We start from the raw sequence: 22654 nt of genomic DNA on the forward strand, positions 1-22654 counted from the left end.
GGGCGGAGCCGTCGCGGATGCGGGCAGACTCAGGCTGGTTTCCCGTGAACTGCAGCGAAGAGCCCAGGACAGCAAGGGCAGTGGGCGGACAGGTGCTCTGAAGAGCCCAGCGTTTATTTACAGCTGATCTTCCCGATGGGAGGATGGAGTACAGCGGCGGCCACTGCCACAAGGGGTGACTCCTGCCCTGCTGCCCGCTTTACTCGGAGTCTGGGGTGTGGAGGCGCGTGGGTGGTGCCATCTCCTCGTCTACCTTCCAGGTTGGCTGAGTCTGAGCACGCAGCGGGGCCTCCCTCCCAAGCACCAAGCCTTGTTTCCTGTGAGTCCCCCTCTTGGCAAACTCCTCACTGGGAGACCTCCTCGGGTCTGAGGGGCGCAGAAGGTGGGGCCTTCTCTGGGGGGGGCGTGCAGGCAGCTCCCAAAGCAAGGTTGGTTTGGCAAACAGCAAAAGATGGGGAAAGGGTTTCTACGGAGCCAGCAGCACCTGCCTATTCAGGTACCACGCCACGGGAACCTGGCCAGGCCTTTCCACCAGGCGATGGCCTCAGTCCTCAGGCCACCGAATTCCAGGACCTGCCCATGTGTTCCTGTCTCCCTTGAATCCCCCCCTCCGCCCGCCCCGGGATGGTTCTACCAGAACTCTGGGGATTAGCTGAGAACTTAATTGTAGGGCTGTGAAGCCTGCTGCACCTTGGAGTCCTGACCCACCAGGCAAAAGCGCTCTTATAGGAAGATGCTTCCAGACCTACAGACTCCGGCCCTTGCAATCCAGATCCCTGCAAACCCTGCAGAGAGGGGTCTTCAGAGGCCACGGGCCACACTGGGTCATGGCAATGCCGACCTGGTCAAACTTGGCCTTGGTGGTTGGGCCCCTTCTCTGGCTCTGGCACTGTGTGGTGGCACGTGCTTCCAGCCCAGACACTGCCCCTAAAGGCATGCTCCATCCCCACGGGTCCACTAAGGCCGGCACGCAGCCCACATGCCAGGCTTGCTTCATGTTCCCAAGCGTGGCTCTGGAGGGAGAATCACCATCGGCACTCCAGTGCAAGACTAAACCCATCAAAAGAAAAATGTAAAACAGCACTGACTAGAACTAATGCCGTTATTGCTACAAGTGACAGCCAAACAGCCACGCAGAGTCCCAGAGGTGGGTATGACAGACCACCATGACTGTCAAGCAGAAATAAAATGATGCGGGTTTTTACTCTTAAGATAAGATGTCCTCTGATTATCTTCAAGGTACAGCAGCTCACGCGTGCTCCTCACATTCTGCTACTTTCACAGAATGGTCAGTCCCGGGTCATGCCCTTGAGCCCCTCCAGGGAGACAGTGTGGTTCTGCTCTAAAAACGTGAGGTGGAAACTGAAATATGTCAAAACAACTGAGAAACTGCGGTGGTGCTACCTGGCGCGTGAGCGGACGTACAGGGGCGCCTGCCGGCTGTCCCCAAGGGCACTTGTTCCTCTCAAGGAGTTCTCTGGGAGGGCGCGGCCGTGCAGGGAGCTAGCTCGATGCCTGGTTCGGTACTGGATGCTTGGGGATCGGTGGTGGCCAGGAGGGGCTCTCGCCAGTTTTGGTTTGGTTTGAAAAGCAAAGAGGTCCCAGGCCGGGCAGCCGCTGGCGGTCTTGCTGGAAGGGTGGATCTGGGTGGATTGTGCCTCCTCTGAAGGCAAGTGAGACAGAAACCAGTTGAGAGGCTGCTTCCAAGTCTTCCCAGGCCCATGGCTCCTGCAGGGACAGCCTCTGGAGAAGGGCCCCCTGCCCACCCTTTCTGAGGCATTCTGCACCGCTTGGCTTATTTTCAACATGCTACAGCCTGTGCTTGTGTCCAGCCTATGCACAGGAGCTCTTGGAGGCGTGGCTGCTTGGCATCCGAATTGGAGTGGAAGTCAGCTCAAGGAGAGCCAGGTGCTGGCGCTACAGGAGTGTTCCCGAATGAGGCTGGCTGTCCGCTCTAAAGTCCCTGTGGCAGATGAGCTAGTCCCACGCGCCACACCAAGGGCTAACACTCCACATTCCAGAGGCGGGTGGCCTTGTTTGGGTAGTTGATGGCCAGGCTGATGGCAGCAATGTTCTGCAGAGCCTGTGGAGGGAAAAAGAGTTGTCGCCAGTGTCAGGAGCCACTCCCTTGTTCACTGAGCGCTGGTAAGACCCTCAGCTGAGCACTGAGGACGAGGGGACGGAGGAGGGGGGCCTGAGATGACCCAGATGTGTTCCCCTCCCCCAGAGGCCCACAGGGTGGAGGGAGAGAGAAAATGCTTTTAAGAGCACGTGAAAGCTCCAAATGTAGGTAGGAATCATCACTGTCCAGGGGGCAGTCCCAGTGCGGGGGCTCAGAAGGCTGTCCGCAGAGGTCTGGGAAAACACTCTGGGGAAAACAGTGCAAAGATGCAGGTGGGGAAGGGCATGGCACTCACAGGAAACGAACAGCCAGTGCTGGGGACCAGAGGGAGTAGAGAAAACAGGGCCAGGAGGGCACTCAGATGCCCTGGAGGCAAGGCCGGGTCCGTCAGGCCTTCAGGGTCTGGGCAGCAAGAAGGTGGAGGTGGCCGAGGGAGGAAGAGGGGGTTGGCAGGGAGAGGTCTCAGGGAGAAACGTCAGGACACTGGTGCAGTACACTTGACAGGCTGTGGGGAGGGTCAGAAGAGGGTAAGGAGGAAATGGAGACTGGACAGGGGACGCAAAAGGGACCCGCCCACAGGCAAGCCGCCATGCTGAGCTTTGGGGCCAGGACGGCAAATATCACAATTTCGTTACATGGTGTCGTGAAACCTGGGGTGGCAATGTTGGTAGGTAGCTGTTGGGGGTAAGGGAGTTTTTACTCTGCCTACAGGTCTCGGGTGAATTCACACAAACTCTTCGGTATGGGCTGGGGGCATTCCCACTTCCAAGGGTACACGTCAAAGCCTATGGCAAGAAAGACAACCCTTTTCCTGCAAAAGGGCAGTGTGTTCGGAGAATACGTCCAAAGGACAGAGCGCCGCGCTCAAGCAGGGCTCTTGGCTGGGTGTCCCGGCCGGGTGTCCACCCACGGGTAACCCTGTGAGCCTCAGTGTCCCTAGCTGTCTTCTGGGAGTGTTGGGCCACACACATGATGATATTCAAGGAGTCCAAGGTTTTCAAAATATAGTCTGGGGCCAGGGGACTCCCGAGACCCTTTCGGGGTCTGCAAGGTTCATTTTTCACTTTCCTTCTCCTGAGTATACGGTGGAGTGTTCCAGCGCCTGACGTGTGACCTGACTGACTGCAGAAGCGGACATGAGAATCCAGCTGTCTTCTATGAGCACACGTGAGGGGTCTGCAGGGCTAAGCACAGCGCCACCCTCTGCAGGCGTTCCTTTCTTCTTTTCTGGTCACCTATTTGTCCCAGAGCACTCAGTAATTACTTCGTTTTGAAAAGTTAGAGTTGTTTTTCACAAGACGTGTTATTCATGTTAACATGAAATGGGTTCACTACTTAAAAAAAAAAGGTAAAGGTTTAAACTTTTGCTTACTTTTTAAATCGAAAATCTCATTTCTAATGGCACGTATGGATATATGTATAATACACATACCCAAAAGCTTTCTGAGCTCCTCAGTCAGTGAAAAGTGTGAAGCATCCTGAGACCAAACAGCTGTCAGCAGAGGAGTTCCGCTACCAGAGAAGCAACTCACATCTAAAAATATGTGAAATCTAACTCCATGGAAACTTCGAGAATCAGCCAAACTAAATTTAAGGCATCGGTTGTTTTGGTTTTAAAGACACAAATTCTTCTGACCCCGCAGTTTAGAGTGAGTGACTCTGATAAATGGGGCTCATGAGTGCTCTCTGCGCACCAGGAGGAAGTGCAGTCACAGAACTGTAACAAGCTCTGTGTAACCTCCGGGTGGATTCTGTCCTACTCAGACGCAGCGCGCAGACCTTCTCTGCCCTGGCAATGGTGAGATGGTGGCCCCGCAGCCTGCGGGCCAGCTCTGTCGGGGTGGAGAGAGTACCTGTGCCGCACAGCGGAGAAGGTGGTCGTCCGTGGTCAGGGCCAGCAGGTAATCCTGCAGCACGCCGAGCTCCTGCAGAGAGAGCGGGGCTGTGAGCGGCAGTGCCAGATGCACAGTGCAGCTCTCCCAGACCACCCGGGACACCCGCCTGCGAAAGCAGAAGCCTCTCGCGGGTGGACGCTACTCACTCCGCCTGGCACCGCGTGGCACTGCCTTGCTCAGAACCCTGGCGGGAGCCTGACTGGCAGGAGCCAGGTGCCCACTGCCGGGGCCGCCTCTGCCTCCACCTGCCCTTGGGTGAGCAGGCCGGGACCCCTCCTCAGGCCACTTTCCTCATGTGTGAAAGGAGAGGGAAGCTACAGAACTCTGAAAGGCCCTTTCAGCTCCCACATTCAATGAGTCTATTGTGCTGAGGGGAGGGAAAAAAGAGGAGGAAGCAGAAGTAACCCATCATTTTATTTTCCAAAACTCACTGCTGTCCAGGGCTGATCCCAGGCGGTTTTCCCCCACTGGCTCTAGGCCTGACAAAATAGGCAATCTCAGAGCTGACCTGAGGGTTTCCCAGGGCTGGGAGAGGCGAGAGCCTCAGACTCTCAGCCACGCCTGTCCTGTGTGGCCTGTCGAGACCCCTGCCACTCAGGCTCAGATGGGGTGGCGACTTCTGCCCTGGGTAGCAGAGGGAGCACACACACACACACGGGGGCACCGGGCTCCCTGCCCAGACCTCAGGCCTCACCTGGGCACGGTTCTCGGTGACGAAGAAGAGCTCAGTGAGGGCACGGTGCAGGGGAAGGAGGATGCCGGGCTGTGTCACGTCCTCAAACAGGCTGTACTCCATGTGGGTAAAGAGCTGCCACAGGGGCTTCAACAGCGCAAGGTCACACAGGTCACTGCGGGAGGAGCCCCGGAGGTGGTCAGTTCAGTGAGGGCCACGCCAAGGTCACATGGCTGACAGCTGGCAGGAACCACAGCTCAGACCCTCCCTCTCCCACAGCTGGTACCAGTGATTATAAAGCAGTCTCACCTATGCTCCCCACAAAACAGCCACAAATAGTCACCAACAGCAAGGAAGGAAAGGGGCAGAACCTAAACTTCAAAACCAGGCTCCAAGGGAACAGGAGGTCTGGACGTGTGCTCACGTGCATCTTGAAAAATGGATGTTATGGGCTAGACATGGTGGCTCACACCTGTAATCCCAGCACTTTGGGAAGCTGAGGTGGGAGGATCACTTCAGCCTAGGAGTTGGAGACCAACCTGGGAAACAGAGTGAGACCCTGTCTCTACAAAAAATAAAAAACAAAAAACAAAAAAACAAAAAACAAACAAGAAAAAACTAGCTGGGCATGATGGCATCCAGCCACTCGAGAGGCCAAGGTGGGAGGATCGTTTGAGCCCAGAGGTTGGAGGCTGCAGTGAGCCATGATTGCGCCACTGTACTCTAGCCTGGGCAACAGAATGAGACATTTGTCTCTTTAAAAAAAAAAAAAAAAAAAAAGCTATGAAGACTTTCCAATGAGAGTGGGAATTCATCTCAAGATAAATATTAAATGAAAAAAAGCAAGATGTGGCCGGGTGCAGTGGCTCATGCCTGTAATCCCAGTACCTTGGGAGGCCGAGGTAGGCGGATCATGAGGTCAGAGTTCGAGACTAGCCTAGCCAACATAGTGAAACCCTGTCTCTAAAAATACAAAAATTAGCTGGGTGTGGTGGTGGGCGCCTGTAATTCCAGCTACTAGGGAGGCTGAGGCAGGAGAATCGCTTGAACCCTGGAGGTGGAGCTTGCAGTGAGCCGAGATCATACCATTGCACTCCAGCCTGGGTGACAGTGCGAGGCTCCATCTCAAAAAAAAAAAAAAGAAAAACAGCAAGATGTAAAACTACATATACAAAATAAAATTCAAAAATAACCTGCATATACAGTATTTTCTCTATGCATATGAAAAACAACAGTAAACAGACATAACAAAAGATGCCATCAGCAGTTGACCCTATCAGCTTTCTAGGTTTTCTACAATGCTCACTGCTTTAATAATCAGAAAAGAACACTTAAGACAAACGTGATGGCTCATATTTGTAGTCCCAGTTACTCAAGAGGCTGAGGTGGAAGGATCACTGCAGCCCAGGAGTTCATGGCTGCAGTGGCTATGATGGTGCCACTGCACTCTAGCCTGGGCAACAGAACGAGACCCCACCTCTAAAAAAAAATTAAAGAAAGAAAAAGATGGTCAAGAGCAGTGGCTCATACCTACAATCCTAGCACTTTGGAAGGCTAAGGTCGGGGGATTGCTTGATCCCAGGAATTTAAGACCATCCTGGGCAACATGGTGAACCTTGTCTCCACAAAAAATAGAAAAATTAGCTGGGTGTGGTGTCACACACCTGTAGTCCCAGCTACTCAGGAGGCTGAGGGGAGAGGATCACTTCAGCTCGAGAGGTGGAGGCCACAGTGAGTTGAGATGGCACCACTGCACTCCAGCCTGGGCAAGAGAGCGAGACTCTGTCTCAAAAAGTAATAATAGTATAAAATAAAATAAAATAACGATGACTACCATTGTTATGATTTTCGGCTTGGCTTATGAAACAGAAGAAGATGCTTGCAAGGTTGCCCAGGCAGAAAGCTTTTCCCTAAATAAAACACAACCCCTGCTGAGAGAATGAACTGAGGTTTTTTTTTTTTTTTTTCGTTTTTACTCAGAGGGAGGCTGTCCTTTGCTTTAATTCCAACTCAATATCCTTTGAAGAAGAAAAATTATGAAATAAATAATATTCTAGAACTTGTTATATGGCTATATATAATTACATAATGTTGGATTTTGCTTTTTTTAAAAAATTTGCTTTTTCTCTTATGACTTGAAAAATCATTGTGTATATTTAATTGTTATCCTGAAGCCAATCTCTTTTTCCCAGAGAAATAAATCTTCACAAAACAAACAGGGCAATTCTGATAGCTTTCCAGCTGGGTTTTCAGAGAAGCATCAGCATGGGAGGTAAAATGTACCTGTGAGCTGAGACGGTCCCTCCCCTGAGGACTGCCCCTTGTGTGTGGCCTCCAGGCCAAGCCCTCAGCCAGGCCCCCCTCTCACTCTATGAGGAGCACACATGAAAGAGGCTAGGGTGACAGGCATACTGGGAGTTCCCTCTGGGCTCGGGACGGAGGGTGCAGGAGTGTCCCCACTGGAAAGAAGGTTGCCAGTGGCCAGCAGACTGCAGGCAGGGGCACAAATCTTCCTTCCTGCTGCAGGTAAGAAGGGCCCACCAGCCAGGAGACCATGGAGATGTTCCATGTTTCATAAGCACTGCTCAACCAGACTGTTCTTACTGGACTCGACGCTCAAGTGAACAGAGCTAAGCCCGTGTGGGGCTAAGTGATCCTGTCTGCATATGAGGACATGGGGGTAACAGCAAGCCTGCCCAGCCCAGGAGTTTGAGACCATACTGGCCAACACAGTGAGACCCCATCTCTATAAAAAAACAAAATTAGCCAGGTGTGGTGGTGCACGCCTGTAGTCCTAGCTACTTGGGAGGCTAAGGTGGGGGGATCACTTGAACCCAGGAGTTGGAGGCTGCAGTGAGCTATGATCGTGCCACTGCACTCCAGCCTGAGTGATAGAGTGAGACCCTGTCCCCTACCACCACCAAAAAAAGAAGCAGGGCTCCTGTCTCTTGGTTGAGGGGGAGGTCAGAGACAGCCTCTCAGCCACCCGGGCTGATTCACAAATATTGAACATTCACGAAAATGTCAATACAGTGACCTAGAGCCAGAGGGGAAGAGGGAGGGTACGAGAGGAGAGTTCCAGGCAGAGGGGCCAGCAGGTGCAAAGGCCCTAAGCAGGGACCAGTTTGTCTCCATAAATATTTGTTGACTCAATGAACGATAGAAGATTCTAGAGAGAATTGATTGTACAGAATCGGCCATGGGGACTCGGAGCTCTCCCCTCTCTCTCCACGCTGCCTATGGACTGACTACACCAGCCATCATGTTCTCTCCCCTGACTTTCAGAGTCCTTTATTATTTTAATGACAGTTCCATATTCCATGAGAAGACAACCTGTTGCTTCAAATATCATCAACGCACTCTGGCTGGCATTCTGTGTGTCTCTGTCTGTGTGTGCTTTGGAAATGCAGGAAAGAGGAGGAATGAGCTTCTGACAGGTAGGGTTCTGAGGAAGGAGGGTGGTGACCAAGTAGACAACATATATGGCACACACAGTCACTACCACCTTCCCTCATAGATGAGGAATAAGGCAATTATGTCTACAATCCCCAATTCAACACTGTATGTCCTACCTAGTGCAAAAGGCAAGAACAGCGTCTAAGCACTGAGAGGAAGAAATAACATTTATTTACATTATGACACGACTGTACACTAAATAATCTGCATAGTCTTAGAATGAACAAATTTAGTAAGGTCACTGGATATAAGGGCAATATACAAAAATTAATTGTATATCAGCAAAAAACAAAGCTAAAATTAAAAAATACCAATTATAGTATCAAAAACATTAAATATCTAGTAATAAATTTAACAAAATGTTAAGTCCTCTACATAGAAACCTATACAATATTACTAAGACCTAAACAATAGAGGAATATAAGTAGAATATATAATGGCTGTGGATTAGAGGACTTGGTGTTCTAAAGATCTTGATTCTCATCAAATTGATCTATAGTCGCACCACAGCACTCCAGCCTGCATGACAGAGTGAGACTCTGTCTCAAAAACAAACAAACAAACAAAATCTATAGAGTCAAATGGAGATCCACACGGAACAAAACTAACTTGATGCCTACCCCTTCTGTCATATACTCAAATGCTTTCCAGGCAGATAGTCCTCTAAGTGTGAAAGGAAAAATGAGTTTCTGGAAGATAACATAGGAAATACCTTCATGACCTTTGAGTAAGGCAAACATTTCTTAAACAAGACACCAAGAACGTCAGCATAAAGCAAATGGCTGAAACACTGGAAGACATTAAACCACAAATGTCTTTTCATCAAAGACACCACTGACAGCATGAAAGGGCCAGCCACAGAGTGGGGATACATACGCCTGGCAAAGGGCTCCCATCCAGGACACTGCTTACCTGTGGCCGCAGCATCGCACAATCCTCAGAAGTAAGTGGATGGCTTTTAATCGTTGATGGCCAGTCTGGCGACAGGCCACGCCCACCAGCCATTCCCAAATTTTTGCCAATGGGAGATGAGGCACAACCCTTTCTTCTGACAACATCTGTTTCAAAATCTCGAATCCTGGCCAACACCCCAAAACACAGATATACAAACAGAGACATGCAATAAGTAATATTATTATATAAAGTGTAACAATTGTGTATGTTAAGAATTCTACATTTTATAAACTGCTCAAATTTTAATCAATAGGATGAAATAACTGCGATCATTTAAATTCTGGCTGAAATGAAGGCTCTTGTAAAAATGACACAGGGGTCATATTTTCAGTTCCTCCTTTTTTCAAAATGCCCAGGCAAATTCTAAGAGAACAAGCATCCTTTTCGGGCCCTGACAGAATGCCTCTCATAGCTGGCCACTCAAGTTTACCACTAGCCAATGAAATCACATTCAGGAGTGACAGGTGTGGGGCTTGTGACACAAATTTGGAAAGTGTGAGAGACAAGTACCTGCTTTGATTTTAACCAAGATCAGTGACATCATGGCACCCACAGCCATGGAGTGTCCCTGGCAGGCAGATGGTGCGAACGCAAAGCCCAGAGCACACACCTGTCTGGAACCGCCCCAGGTGTCCGGCCGTCACGGTGAATCTGTAACCCCACTCGGTGTTGCTCATGTCGGAGGTGAAGCGGTAATACAGAGTGTCTCCTAGGCACACAAGAATCAGAGGCAGGTCAGGAACTGGAGCAACAGGGAATGACAAGAGGTGTTTCGGATGAAAGCTATTAAACCCCTTTCAACATTCTCCCGTAAGGCCCCTTCTCGGTATGAAGTTGAAACACTGCCTGTGAAGAACCTATCTAATCGAGTATCTGTTTCACTACCTGGAAGCTCAAAATCTTTCCACTTCTGCTGAGACCCGCTGAAGCTGTGTCGGTCTTGCTGGAAGTCACTGCTGCTGGACATGGCTAACTCGTCACAGCCCTCCTCTGTGTTGCACTGAGAGTCGAATTTGATTGAGAGGTAGATGGCACCAGGAATGTGAACTTTATCCTAGAGAGGGGAAATGGAGAACACATCTGTCGATGCTGCTCACTAGACGCTGACTGCAGCTGCCCCATGCTGAGTCCTGCGGCTGGACCTGGGTGCGTGAGAATGAGTGAACCACAGCCCTGGCCTCCAGGAGTGCACGGTCCAGCTGCGGCGAGGAGCATGCACGGACTGCAAATGCGGTGCGAGGGAGGCACAGTGGGGCAGGCGGCACGGGGCCCCAGAGAAGGAGTGTCAGGCTGCTGTGAAGAGTGAAGAGGACAGGAGGACCCTGCCAGGAGAAGGCAGGAGTGGGAGGCAAGGTGGACCTGAGTGCATGGGGTGTGTTTCAGACAGGGGAACAGCCCTGTGAAGGTCTAGCACGTTCAGGGAATGGCAAGGAGCTTGTCATGTTTGGAGTAAAGGGTGTGCTACATGGGCACATATGCTTGGGAAGCAGGAACAGGGACAAGACATGACCCCAGAGAGGCTGGCAGGGGCAGACACTGAAGGCCCTGGGCATGAAAATGAGGCACTAAGATTCTGGACAACAGGGAAAACCCTGGAAAGCTTTGGTGAGGCTTGCACGGTGTAGCATCACTGACAGCTGGTGTGGAGCAAGGCTGGGCTGAGGCAAAAGTGAGGAAATCAGAAAGTAGCAGCAGCAGGAACTCCAGAGAAGGACAACGAGTGTCTAGTATCAGTGGAGAAGACAAGACCTCTCTGGGGCCGAACCTGGTGGCTGACCACATGTGCCTGTGTGGGACCAAGGGAGTGGGGCTGGAGCGCAGGAACATGGCGAGAGAAGAGACTTGGAAGGAAGGCAGTTAGGAGATTATACTTCTGAAAAACACAATCTCAGCTGGCCAGTAACCCAGTTCTAAATCGGTTTTCATCACCCACCTTTGCTGCTGCAGGTATCTTCCACTCGGAAGTAGATGCCTGGGCAACTCCAACATTTCTGTTTTCTCTCCAACATTTTTAAAAGTGCTAATGGGGGCCAGGTGAGGTGGCTCACGCCTGTAATCCCAGCACTTTGGGAGGCCGAGGCAGGCGGATCACCTGAGGTCAGGAGTTAAGAGACCAGCCTGGCCAACATGGTAAAACCCCGTCTCTACTAAAAATACAAAAATTAGCTGGGTGTGGTGGCAGGTGCCTTTATTCCTGCTACTAGGGAGGCTGAGGCATGAGAATCACTTGAATTCGGGAGGCGGAGGTTGCAGTGAGCTGAGATCACACCACTGCACTCCACAGCCTGGGCGACAGAGTGAGACTCCGTCTAAAAAAAAGGTGCTAAAGGATATACATGGCCTTAAGTCAATGAGAATAACGGAGGCTGCCCCATTCCTGAGGCTGCCCCATTCCTGAGGCATCCTGCCCTCATCAAAATGCCTACTTCCCTGCCCAGATACAAAGTTAAGGATGGAAAAGATGAGACTTTGATTCAGTTATGGGAAATTTAAAAAGGGGCTGTAGTATCCAAGGTGTGGGCAGGTCATTAGGAGGCAGCGGAAGAGTGAGGGTCCAACCTGGACCACATTCAGACTCACTGTCTCACTGTGGCGCCAAGCACTCTCTCTCAGGAGCTTGCTGCAGGGAAAGTAAAGCTCTCCTGCAGCACGAGGTGGCCCATTTTCTTCTACTAAAACAAGCAAGGCCCGGAGAAGAGACTTGCTGTACAGAACCCCTGGCCTCGAGGAGGCAGACTGCAGTTGGTTCCAGGAAGCGCTTTCTTGGACAGGTCTCTGCTGTCCAGGGGACCGATGAGGTCTCTGCCACTCAGTAGCCCTTACAGGGCCTGCTAGCCCCAGGCCCTACCTCGAAGTTGGTGTTGTTGTTATATGGGTGTTTCGATTCCCTCACTTGCACCTCCATTCCTGGCTCCTCCATGAACTGGCAGGCAGCCAGGGCCATGGTCCCCAGCATGTCCTCTCGGCAGCCCTGGAGCACTTTCTGCAGGATCTGGTAGGAAGCAGACAGATAAGGTCAGGGCCTGCTAGTGGCATCAGGAAGAAGGGACAGTTTACTTCAACCCAAGACCCACCCAAAGGTGCTGGCATCATCTTAGACCTAGGACGAGCCTCTGTGACTCCATCACCCAAAACCAACTCCACCAGCCTCTCACTGGACCAGGCTGCTGCTGTCAATCAGGACACTGCAGTCCTTTCAGAATGATACTGCTTAGAGGTGGTCTCAAAGAACTAACAGAACCAGTCATAAGGGGTCCTGGTCCTTGAAGGAGTCCCCAGCCAAGCAGGTGGATTGGCCTATGGATAAATAATGACCACACAATGTAATCGATGTCTACAGTGAGGTGCAGAGTTGGGAGCTCTAGGTGGCAAGAACTAGGGGAGGACATGTCCATGCAAGGGCCTAGTAGAGGCAGGATGGCTCCCTTTGTCCCTTCTGAAAGCTAGATATGCTAAAGCAAGCCTGCCAGCACCTGCAGCACTGCAAGGCCGGGCAAGGACCTCGAGGTCTGGTGGAGTTCTCAGATGGGCAAAGCAAGGCTGAGAGGCCAAATGAACTTCCTCATGGACTGTGTGTTTGTGTGTGACGGTGGGTGAGGCACAGGATCAAAAAGGAGCTACCGAATGTGCCTCAAGATTTCTGCACTTGGAAACTGGGAAGATGGCGACAAAGCTTTCTGGTTCAGTTGGAAATTGCGCTCAGGGCCCCTGAGTTCCTCACTAGCCCAATCCTTGGGAGAGGATACAGTGGCCCTACCTTTGCTGCATTCACACCTGTCAGGGAGCCGCACAGCCACACAGGTAGCCTCGCTCCAGGAAGCACTCACTGGAGGAAGCCTGTGGGGCAGAGGAAGAACCTGGTGGGTGAGCGCAAGCTCAGTCTGCATAACTACCTTCTCCCACTCGTGCTTTTCTTCCAGCTGCATGAACATATCCAAAATGTAGGTCATATGGGCAGGGCCACTGAGCTCCAGGATGTCCTCGCTCACTGGCACGTGGCTAGGCCACTCGGCGAGCAGGGACGCAAGCACGTGGCGGGCATACAGGACAGCCGTGGCCTCGTTCACTCGGAAGAGGTAGTCCCGGACAGCCCTCTTACTCTTGCAGTTCAGCTCCTTGTGCAGGAGGGCGGCGCTCTTGCTACGGCGCTGCTTGGCATAGCTCTGCTGCAGTTCGCTCTCTGTGCTGGAGATCAGCTTCTGGGTCACGGGGTTCGATTCAGCAGTGGCTTGGTCGCAGCGTGCAGGCCGGGACTGCAAACCCAAGCCCACCGTTACAGAGGTCTAGCCTTCTTACAGTGGTGCTATGGGGTGGGGGATGGGGTGCGGACACTTTGGGTCCAAGGCGGGGTGACATACCAAGCATGGCAGGATAATCATGTCTGTATCCACAGCTTTGGCGCTCTGCTCTTCCAGCCTCAGACTCTTACTGGGCTGCCACCGCTGAGCCAGGGACCGTATCCTTTCATCTGTGGTGAGCTCGTCACCATCAAACCTGAAGAAAGGCAGCACAAAGTTGAGTACCAACAGTGTACAGAGGCCAGAGTTTTTTTTTTTTTTTTTTTTGAGACGGAGTCTCGCTTTGTCACCCGGGCTGGAGTGCAGTGGCCGGATCTCGGCTCACTGCAAGCTCCGCCTCCCGGGTTTACGCCATTCTCCTGCCTCAGCCTCCCGAGTAGCTGGGACTACAGGCGCCCGCCACCTCACCCGGCTAGTTTTTTGTATTTTTTAGTAGAGAAGGGGTTTCACCGTGTCAGCCAGGATGGTCTTGATCTCCTGACCTTGTGATCCGCCCGTCTCGGCCTCCCAAAGTGCTGGGATGACAGGCTTGGGCCACTGTGCCTGGCATAGTGGCCAGAGTTTTAACCTGCACTTAAACTTGCTGGCAGCGTTGACCAGAGTTGTTTTACTGTTAGTACCAATGACACTATCATATTCTGTGTTTTGCCAACTGGATTCACAGCCTTCACTTATTCATGGATACAGAATGCATGCATGCTCTGGGGCAGGGGATGCAAACTCTCCTGCAAAATCCATTCTCCTTTTCGATCTTTTTCATTTTTTAAATTAATTTAAATGTTTTCTTTTCATTAAAAAAAACATTTTTTTTAAAATTTATTTTTTTAGAGATGACGTGTTGAAGCTACTGCCCAGGCTGGACTGGAACTCCTGGGCTCAAGCAATCCTGCCTCAGCTTCCCTGGTAGCTGCAATCACAGGCTCACACCACCATGCCTGGACTCCCCTTCTCTTTTTTTAAAGACAATTTAACAGAGTTTAACTGAGCAAAGAGTGATCCCCGAATTGGGCAGCTCCTGAATCAAAATGGGTTCAGAGTGACTCCATGCTGTGGTTGGTGGTTTACGAACAGAAAAATGAAAATGACACACAGAAAACAGAAGTGAAGTACAGAAACAGCTGGAATGGTTACAGCCTGGTGTTTGCCTTATTTCAACGCAGTCTGAACAGTTGGACGACTTTGGCCGAAACGTGGTGGCCCTTCTCTCTCTCTAAAGCTCCCTAGAATTTTAGCAAGAGCTATAGTCACCCAGCGAGACACATGGTTAGCAGCTAGATGTGGTGATGCCCCTGGGTTCCGGGCAGTGCAGGTGAGCAAGGTGGTGTCCCACCTCGACTAATGGCGCAGTCCCTTCTCCACCTTCCCCCTTTCCTCTGGGCTAGAACCGAGACGTGGGGTGGCCAAGTGAGCTTCCACTCCACAGATGAGAACGCTGGGATTGCTGGGTCACTCTGTGGAGCACAGCTGTCACCCACCCCAGACTCTGCCCACCTCTGGACTGTTATGTGAGAGAACACACATTCTACTGCCCTGATACATTATATTTCTTGTTTCTTAGTTACAGCAGCTTAGACTGTACCCTAACTAATGCAACCCTGCTTCATCTCACAAAGGCTTTTAGGCAATATATAAGAAACTCATAAAAGAGACACATGAAATGTACAATAAAAGACAAATTAAATGAGAATTCACAATTAGAGTAAGAAGAGTCAAAATTAGGATATGGGGGATGGAGGAAGAGACCAGACTGCAGATATGTAAAGTTCTACCCAAATTAAAAAGCTGGGCCCAAGAACTAGCTCTGAACTTTCTGGCCAAGAGAAAGGGTATGTTCTTAATTTTAAAAATCTCTTGAGCAGAAGTTCCTGTTCTACACTATCTGCTCCCTGGGATTACACACGAGAGCCATTTTGGTGCCTGCCTAATTTCTGCATCTGTAAAATAAGTTTCCTCTCAGAAACTTACTTCTCAGAGGCAGACTACAAACATCAGTTTTAAAGAGGAACCACGGTGCACTTCGAAGATGATCCAGGTAATGCAGCACAGGCCACCTCCCACCTCGCCTTACAAAGGACTAGCAACTGCTTCCCGGCCTGTCGGAGTGTCCATCGATCCAGAAGCCGCTGCCAGGAGGGGCACACCCTCCCGCCCTCACATGTGCCCTCCCTGGCCACACTTCAGCTGCACCGAAATGTCCCTTACCTCTTCTGAACCTCCAGGAAGAATGAATCAGTCTTCTTCATCTGCAGTTCGTATATGGCCCGAAGAATGTGCAGAGGGGCATTGAGGGCATCATGAGCCATCTGGAGGCCCGGGGAGGACAAAGACAAGAACCATTAAAAGGGCTTCAATACAGTTTTGATAAACTGAACTCAAAACTGACAAGATAATATAGCAAAAGCTTCCACAGGTTGTAATTGAGGAACATTATATGGGTAGTTTAAAAAGCATATACAATTGTAAGCACTAAAACAGGGACTGTAACACCTACATTAGGATTGTAATTTCAAAGGAAATTATAAAACACTAAAACCCCAAAGAAATATCCTGTCAACAAAATACAGTGCTAATAGTAGATACTTACTCACCACATCGTATTCACGGCTAGCATCTCTATAACCGTTTTACACTCAAGTTTGACAACTAGCACATATATGGGCACGGTATTTTCTTTGGATTTTTTTGACACAGGGTCTCACTTGGCTGCCCAGGCTGGAGTGCAGTGGTGTGATCATAGCTCATACCACTGAGTACCAAAAGCGTAGAAAGGCAAGAGTTTTAACCTGCACTTAAACTTGTCAGCAATGTTGATCAGAGTAGTCTTTCTGTTAGTATCAATGACATTATCATTTTCTGTATTGTGCCAACTGGATTCATAGCTTTCACTTATTCATGGATACAGAAATGCATGTATGCTCTGTGGCAGGGGATGCAAACTTTCTTGCAAAATCTGTAACCTTGAACTCCTGGGCTCAAGTGATCCTCCTGCCTCAGCCTCCTGGGTAGCCAGGACTACAGTGCATGCCACCACACCTGGCTAGTCTTATTTTTTGTAGAGGCAGGGTCTTGCTAAGTTACCCAGGGTGGTCTTGAACTCTTGGCCTCAAGCGATCCTCCTGCCTCAGCCTCCCAAAGTGCTGAGATTACAGGTGTGAGCCACTGTGCCTGGCTGGGACTTGGTTTTTCTGACATTCTACCCTACATTCTGTTTACTCCTCATTGAATTACAACTTTTGAAGTCCAAGCCCTCATCCTTTTCATATTATTCTGAGGAAGAATAGATTACCTAGGGGAGGTAAGAGTGTATTTCTGAGAAACTATGAGGAAGGAACTATTGTAGAGAGTTCATGGACGAGCCTTAGGGCTTTAGTAAGCCCTGGAAATTCATGCAAAATTTTACATACATATTTGAATGTGTATTTTATGGGGAGAGAGGACCTAAAGCTTTTGAGTTTATAACCCAATATATTAAGAACTATGGCTGTGGGGCTTTTCTGTTCTTCTGGATCAATTCTGCACAACACAGATTGAGTCTTTAGGAAGTGAATTCTCAGGACAGCCGACGGAAGCGTTTTCATGTTTAGGCTGAAACATGGCCCGGGCCAAAGAGAAGTCATCCCTCAGAAGCCCCTCCCAAGCCACATGACGACTCAAGAACACACCAGGAAACATATTCTGGTGGGCTCATCCAGGCCCTCAAGGGGGTCCAGCTTTTTCTGCTCTGGGTCGCCAGGGCTGCTGACGGGCCGTTCCACCTCTTCCTCTCGGTCCCCTCGCTCATCCAGCTCTAGGTCTCCGTGTTCAGCCAAAGCGTTCATCTCCTTTTTTGAGGAGTACAGCATGATGGACAAAATCTACACAGAAAGAAAATCCAGCTGAATGTGAGCGCTTAGTGGGCGGGAAGACGGTACAGTCCTTTAATCATGAAAATATTGGGCCTAACCATTTTAAGACATCAGAATTTACTTGAAGAATGTGAAATTAGAAAAGAAACACGAATGTATGTTTAATTATACTTTGTAACCAAAGAAATACTAACTGAACACTATGGGGACCTTTGTGTTTATTAACTTTCCCACAGATGGTATAAACTGCTATCATCCGTTTTAGAACTTCTTTTGGCAAAATGTAAAGAGCTAGGAAAATGCTCATATGCTTTCACCCAGCAACTCATCTGTTACGAATAATGTAAAATATACAAAGTTATTTTCATAATACGCTCAGTGAAGCACTAATAGCAACAAAACTGAAAGCCACCTTCATGTATTATATGTATCCATAAAAAATGTTATGAAAACTACATCAAAACCTAGAAAGAAACCCACATGCCATCAGTTTCTTTGAATAAGATGCTCACGATGCGGTCTAGATTTACACATGCACCGTGAAATGCATAGAAACAAAACAAGAAGGAGAAAATATACCAAATGCTAATGGCAGCTGTGTTTGGGATACAGAGTTTGGAGGGTTTTTTTTTTTTTTTTTAATATATAAAGTTTTCTGCAATGTGGTTCTAATAATAAAAAATTTTAATTTAAAATATTCCCTAAGAATAAAAGTTCAAATACTCTCCAAATTATCCATTAATATGTTTTAGCATATTTTCCTTAAACCTAACCAAATCCTCTTCTGGCAAATGAGAGCTGTTTCTGCAGGTTCCAGGCTCTGCTGGGTTGTGAATGGCCGCTCACTCCCTCCTATGCGGCGGCAGCCTTTCCTGGGCCTAAAGCTGGCACTGGGCACAGAAAGTCCACAGGGAACCACAGTAGTTCCACTAAGAAAACTCTAAGGTCTAAGGGGAACAGTAATAAAATTACAATGATCAACTAAAATCCTACGTAAAAATAAACGTAAGTGAGGACAAATTTAGAGGCTGATATTGGCTGAAAGCAACTTTAAAGGGAAATAAAAATTCAAGGGTATACTTTATTACCATGATATAATGGTTAATCATGTGTTTCCATAAAACGCTTCTCTTCCACTGTTCTTGAACAAACATTAAATTCATTTTCCCTGACAGGGGTAGACAAGTGTTATAATCCCTATTTCCGAAAGGGAATACAGAAGCAAGGGAGTTTCCAACACTGTACTAAATGAGCGTGCACAGGGCAGAAGTAACTGGAATTCGCTGACGCTTCTAACTCCTAGGCCAGTACATCTGCACCAGGAAAGAGGAGCAGGAGTCCCTCTCGTCTCTTACTTCCAGGTCCCGGAGGAGCCACGTTTTACTAAAGCCAGTCCCTTTGCTGCATTTTTTCACCAGCAACTTCAGCAAATCGGTCTGAAGGAAGGTAGCATGGGTCTCTTCAAAACCGTGAGCCTGCCACGCAGAAAAAGAACGATTTGTGACTGCCTTGGAGTGAAGAAGGTACAACCTTAGCTATAACTCAGTCTGTTCATTCACTCATTCATTCATTCATTCAACACATACTTTTGAATGAAGCCTATTTTATGTCACACCCCGCTGCTCTAACTTCCAAAAGCTGTCCGGTGCTCTTTAGGCTAAAATCCAAGCCTCTGATCATGGCTGACAGAGACCAAGGTCCCCGCCTGCTTCTCTGGCTGCGCACCCCCTCTCCTGCATTACCCTGAAGCCTGGGAGGTGTTCTTTCTGCTCCTTGACAACCACGCTTGTTCCATTTTGAGGCCTGGAGCTTGCTACTCATTCCGCGTGGAATGCTCTGTCCAGTTTTCCCAAAGCTGACTCCTTATCTATCAGTTCAAATTTTACTAGACTAAGGCTTTTTTTGACCCACAGCAGTTTTTCTTGCAGGCTCCCTGTTGTCTCTCTTGCCGGTCAGACTGTAAGCTCCAGGAGAGCAGGGACCTTTTTTCTGGCTCAATACTACATACTCAGTTCCATCTGGCCCTTGGTGCTCAACAAATATCTGCTGAATGAAGGATTCAAAGACAGAAATGACTGCTGCCCTTAGGGAGTTTATTTTCCCTTTCCTACTACAATGTAAACAATGGAAACAGTAGCACATTGTGATAAATGCCATGAACTCAAGAAACAGCAGGCTGGGCACAGCAGGCTGGGCACCATGGCTCAGGCCTGTAACCCCAGCATTTCGAGAGGCGGAGGCAGAAGGATGGCTCAAGGTCAAGAGTTCAAGACCAGCCTGGGAAACATAGCAAGACCCTGTCTCTAAAAAAAATAAAAAAATTAAAAATTAAAAAAAAAAACTGGGCATGGTGGTACATGCCTGTGGTTAGTCCCAGCTAGGGACTGAGGCTGAGGCAAGAGGACCCCTTGAACCAAAGCATTTGAAGCTGCAGTGAGCCATGATCACAGGTCTATACTCCAGCCTGGGCAACAGAGCGAGACCCTGTTTCAAACAAAGAAATGCCAGAGAAAACCCACAAACAAACAAACAAAAGAAATAGTAGATGAATGGTCTCAATTCTACAACCACAAACTCCCAGTGTAGATCAGAGCTGAAATGCCGCTGAGTCCAGCTCCTGCGGTGTTGAGTGCCCTCCATGAGCTCCGTATTGGTGCTTCCGCTGAATAGCCTTCAACTTTTCAGCTGAGCTCCTCCTTTCATGGATATCTCTATTGGGAAGATGATCCTAAAAGTGAGCTGACATGTGTTTCCTTGAAAGATCATTCCTCTGCCTCTCAGGTATTGGAAATTCTCGTAAGTCAGCGAGCATGCTCATCTCCATGCCAAATATTGCCCAACCTGGTTTTTTTTTTTTTTTTTTTTGAGACGGAGTCTTGCTCTATCGCCCAGGCTGGAGTGCAATGGCATGATCTCGGCTCACTACAACCTCCGCCTCCCAGGTTCAAATGATTCTCATGCCTCAGCCTCCCGAGTAGCTGGGATTACAGGCGCGTACCACCACACCTGGCTAATTTTTTGTAATTTTAGTAGAGACGGAGTTTTGCCATGTTGCCCAGGCTGGTCTCGAACTCCTGAGCTCAGGCAATCCGCCAGCCTCAGCCTCCCAAAGTGCTAGGATTACTGCTGTGAGTCACTGCGCCTGGCCATTGCCCAGTTTTTTAACTTGTCTACCTCTTTCCACTCCAATTGCCAAATCTGTTGCTCATTCCCTAGGATGCTAGCTCCCTCTATTCTTCCCTTCATCGTCTATGATGAAGCACAGGAGTTGTCATTTAGAGAGGAAAGTTAGAAACTTTTCAGTCAAGTTTTCTCTTCATCTGACAAAGCTGTGTTCCCATGAAGTAGTAGTATTGGATTCCTTGAAACAATGGAAAGACAAAGAAGCCAACTATCCGGAAAATAGTATTTCCTCTTTGAAGTTATCTGTGCGCAAGGCCCACGCGTTTCTAAAAATAATCAAGATCCTAGGGTTTACCATCCATCGAAATCAGATGGCATTTCCTCCTAGTTAATCCCCACGCAGATGTCAAATTATAGCCAGGTTCACTGCCAACTGGAGAAGCTCACCATTACCTTTAGTGTTTTATACAATCCTTTGAGGGCCAGGGACAGGACCCAAGTTGCTTCCACTGCCTCGGGACAATGGCTGTCCATGCTGGTTTGCAGAAGGTGACTGGCGATAAAGGCAAAGTGTTGGGAGTATTGGCTCAGCTGGGCCTGAGAGTCACCACATTCTTGTCCTCCTCCCTTCTGGACCAGCTGGTAGTCCTTCACTGAAGGGTGACATCAGGCAGAAAGAGAAAGGCACAAAAAGTACAGTTCATGCTTCCAGCAGCTATTTCTTCCATAGGAACATGCCTTACTAAAGTAGGGACTGCAGAAACACAGATCTCCTGGGCTCAGTCTTAGCCAATAAAGCCAGCTTGCAGGTAAACACAAAAATAGTAATGGCTACCTATCCATCAAGCAACTGAGTGGGACAATTTGCATTCTTACTATTGTGTATAAGAAGGCCATCTCCACAGGTGTTAACAAAAGTTCTTAAAAATAGCATACATGAGGCCGGGCACAGTGGCTCATGCCTGTAATCCCAGCACTTTGGGAGGCCAAGGTGGATGGATCACTTGAGGTCAGGAGTTCAAGACTAGCTTGGTCAACATGGTATAACCCCATCTAAAACTACAAAAATTAGCTAGGCGTGGTGGCACACGCTTGTGATCCCAGCTACTCAGGAGGCTGGGGCAGGAGAATCACTTGAACCTGGGAGGTGGAGGTTGCAGTGAGCCAAGATCGTGCCATTGCATTCCAGCCTGGGCGACAGAGCTAGACTCCATCTCAAAAAAAAAAAAAAAATACACATGAGATTTCCATTTCCAAACAAGACAGAACAAGAGAGACTGGATTTACTCTCCCACCTTAAACAACCAGAGTACTGAATACTGAAAAAACATGAAACAATAGCTTGCAAATATTGGGCAAAAGGTAGTATAGGACTATGGTCCCTGAGAGAAGGGACATAAACTAGATCAGCCCTCCAATAGCACCAGCTATCTGCAGACGATTTCCAAGCTGCAAAGTGGGAAGCAAACATTCAGGCAGAATCCAGCAGTCTCAATGAATTAAAGATTAGAGTTCAGGGAGGTCAACGCAGCTAGAATGTACAGGGCAGAGTATCACAGAGCAGGGAGATGCACAGAGAGAGGGGTGGGCTGGGGAGAGCTCTCCGGAGATCCACAGAGTCGATCACAAGTCTGTGGCTGCATACTGACCTGCACATTTCTGTGAAAGGGAAACTACCTGGGACAGCAGAAAGAGCTACAGCAGACAGAACAATTCCTGGAGCTCACAGAGAGCTGGGAATATTTTGCCTTTCCAACAGAGAGAGTGGAAGTGTCCTGGTAGAGATGGGGGTGGGGGCAGAAAGAATATTTGAATACATAATGGTCAAAACTTTTCCAAATTTGATGAAAACTGTAAATCTAAGGAGCTCATTAAACACCTAAGCAGAAGAAACATAAAGTCATGTCAAGGTACGTGCATAATCAAATTGCTAAAAATATAGCCAGAGGAGAAAGAGACATTACAAAAACATAGCAAAAGAAGAATGACAGCAGACTTCATCCCAGAATCTACACAAGCCAGAAGACAATAGACCAGTATTTTTTTTTTTTTCAGACGGGAGTTTTCGCTCTTGTCACCCAGGCTAGAGTACAATGGCGCGATCTCGGCTGACTGCAACCTCCGCCTCCCAGGTTCAAGAGATTCTCCTGCCTCAGCCTCCCAAGTAGCTGGGATTACAGGCGTGCGCCATCACACCCAGATATTTTTGTATTTTTAGTAGAGACGGGGTTTCACCATGTTGGCCAGGCTGGTCTCGAACTCCTGACCTCAGGTGATCCACCCGCCTC

General features: G+C 49.0%; 1 protein-coding gene and 1 pseudogene across 2 annotated transcripts in view; both read right to left on the reverse strand.

The window, feature by feature from the left end:
• Positions 1-10: 10 nt before the first annotated feature.
• On the reverse strand, positions 11-1131 carry LOC105539950 (annotated as a pseudogene). The gene has a single exon (XR_001006130.1). The product of XR_001006130.1 is annotated as an uncharacterized LOC105539950 (transcript).
• A 53-nt stretch (positions 1132-1184) lies between these two features.
• The window catches only part of ZZEF1 (zinc finger, ZZ-type with EF-hand domain 1), a 188471-nt gene continuing 167001 nt past the window's right edge, over positions 1185-22654 (reverse strand). Inside the window, exons 48-60 of the mRNA XM_011980457.1 lie at positions 20820-21019; positions 18599-18718; positions 17061-17252; positions 15601-15701; positions 13459-13594; positions 12994-13353; positions 11949-12092; positions 9986-10154; positions 9711-9809; positions 9059-9224; positions 4712-4865; positions 3976-4047; positions 1185-2083 (exon numbers count right to left, since the gene is read on the reverse strand). Of these exons, the coding sequence (XP_011835847.1) occupies positions 2003-2083; positions 3976-4047; positions 4712-4865; positions 9059-9224; positions 9711-9809; positions 9986-10154; positions 11949-12092; positions 12994-13353; positions 13459-13594; positions 15601-15701; positions 17061-17252; positions 18599-18718; positions 20820-21019 (1994 nt within the window). The 3' untranslated portion in view covers positions 1185-2002. The remainder of the gene's footprint in view (positions 2084-3975; positions 4048-4711; positions 4866-9058; positions 9225-9710; positions 9810-9985; positions 10155-11948; positions 12093-12993; positions 13354-13458; positions 13595-15600; positions 15702-17060; positions 17253-18598; positions 18719-20819; positions 21020-22654) is intronic.

This window comes from Mandrillus leucophaeus, unplaced genomic scaffold (assembly GCF_000951045.1).
Source record: "Mandrillus leucophaeus isolate KB7577 unplaced genomic scaffold, Mleu.le_1.0 Scaffold212, whole genome shotgun sequence".
Classification (NCBI taxonomy): domain Eukaryota; kingdom Metazoa; phylum Chordata; class Mammalia; order Primates; family Cercopithecidae; genus Mandrillus; species Mandrillus leucophaeus.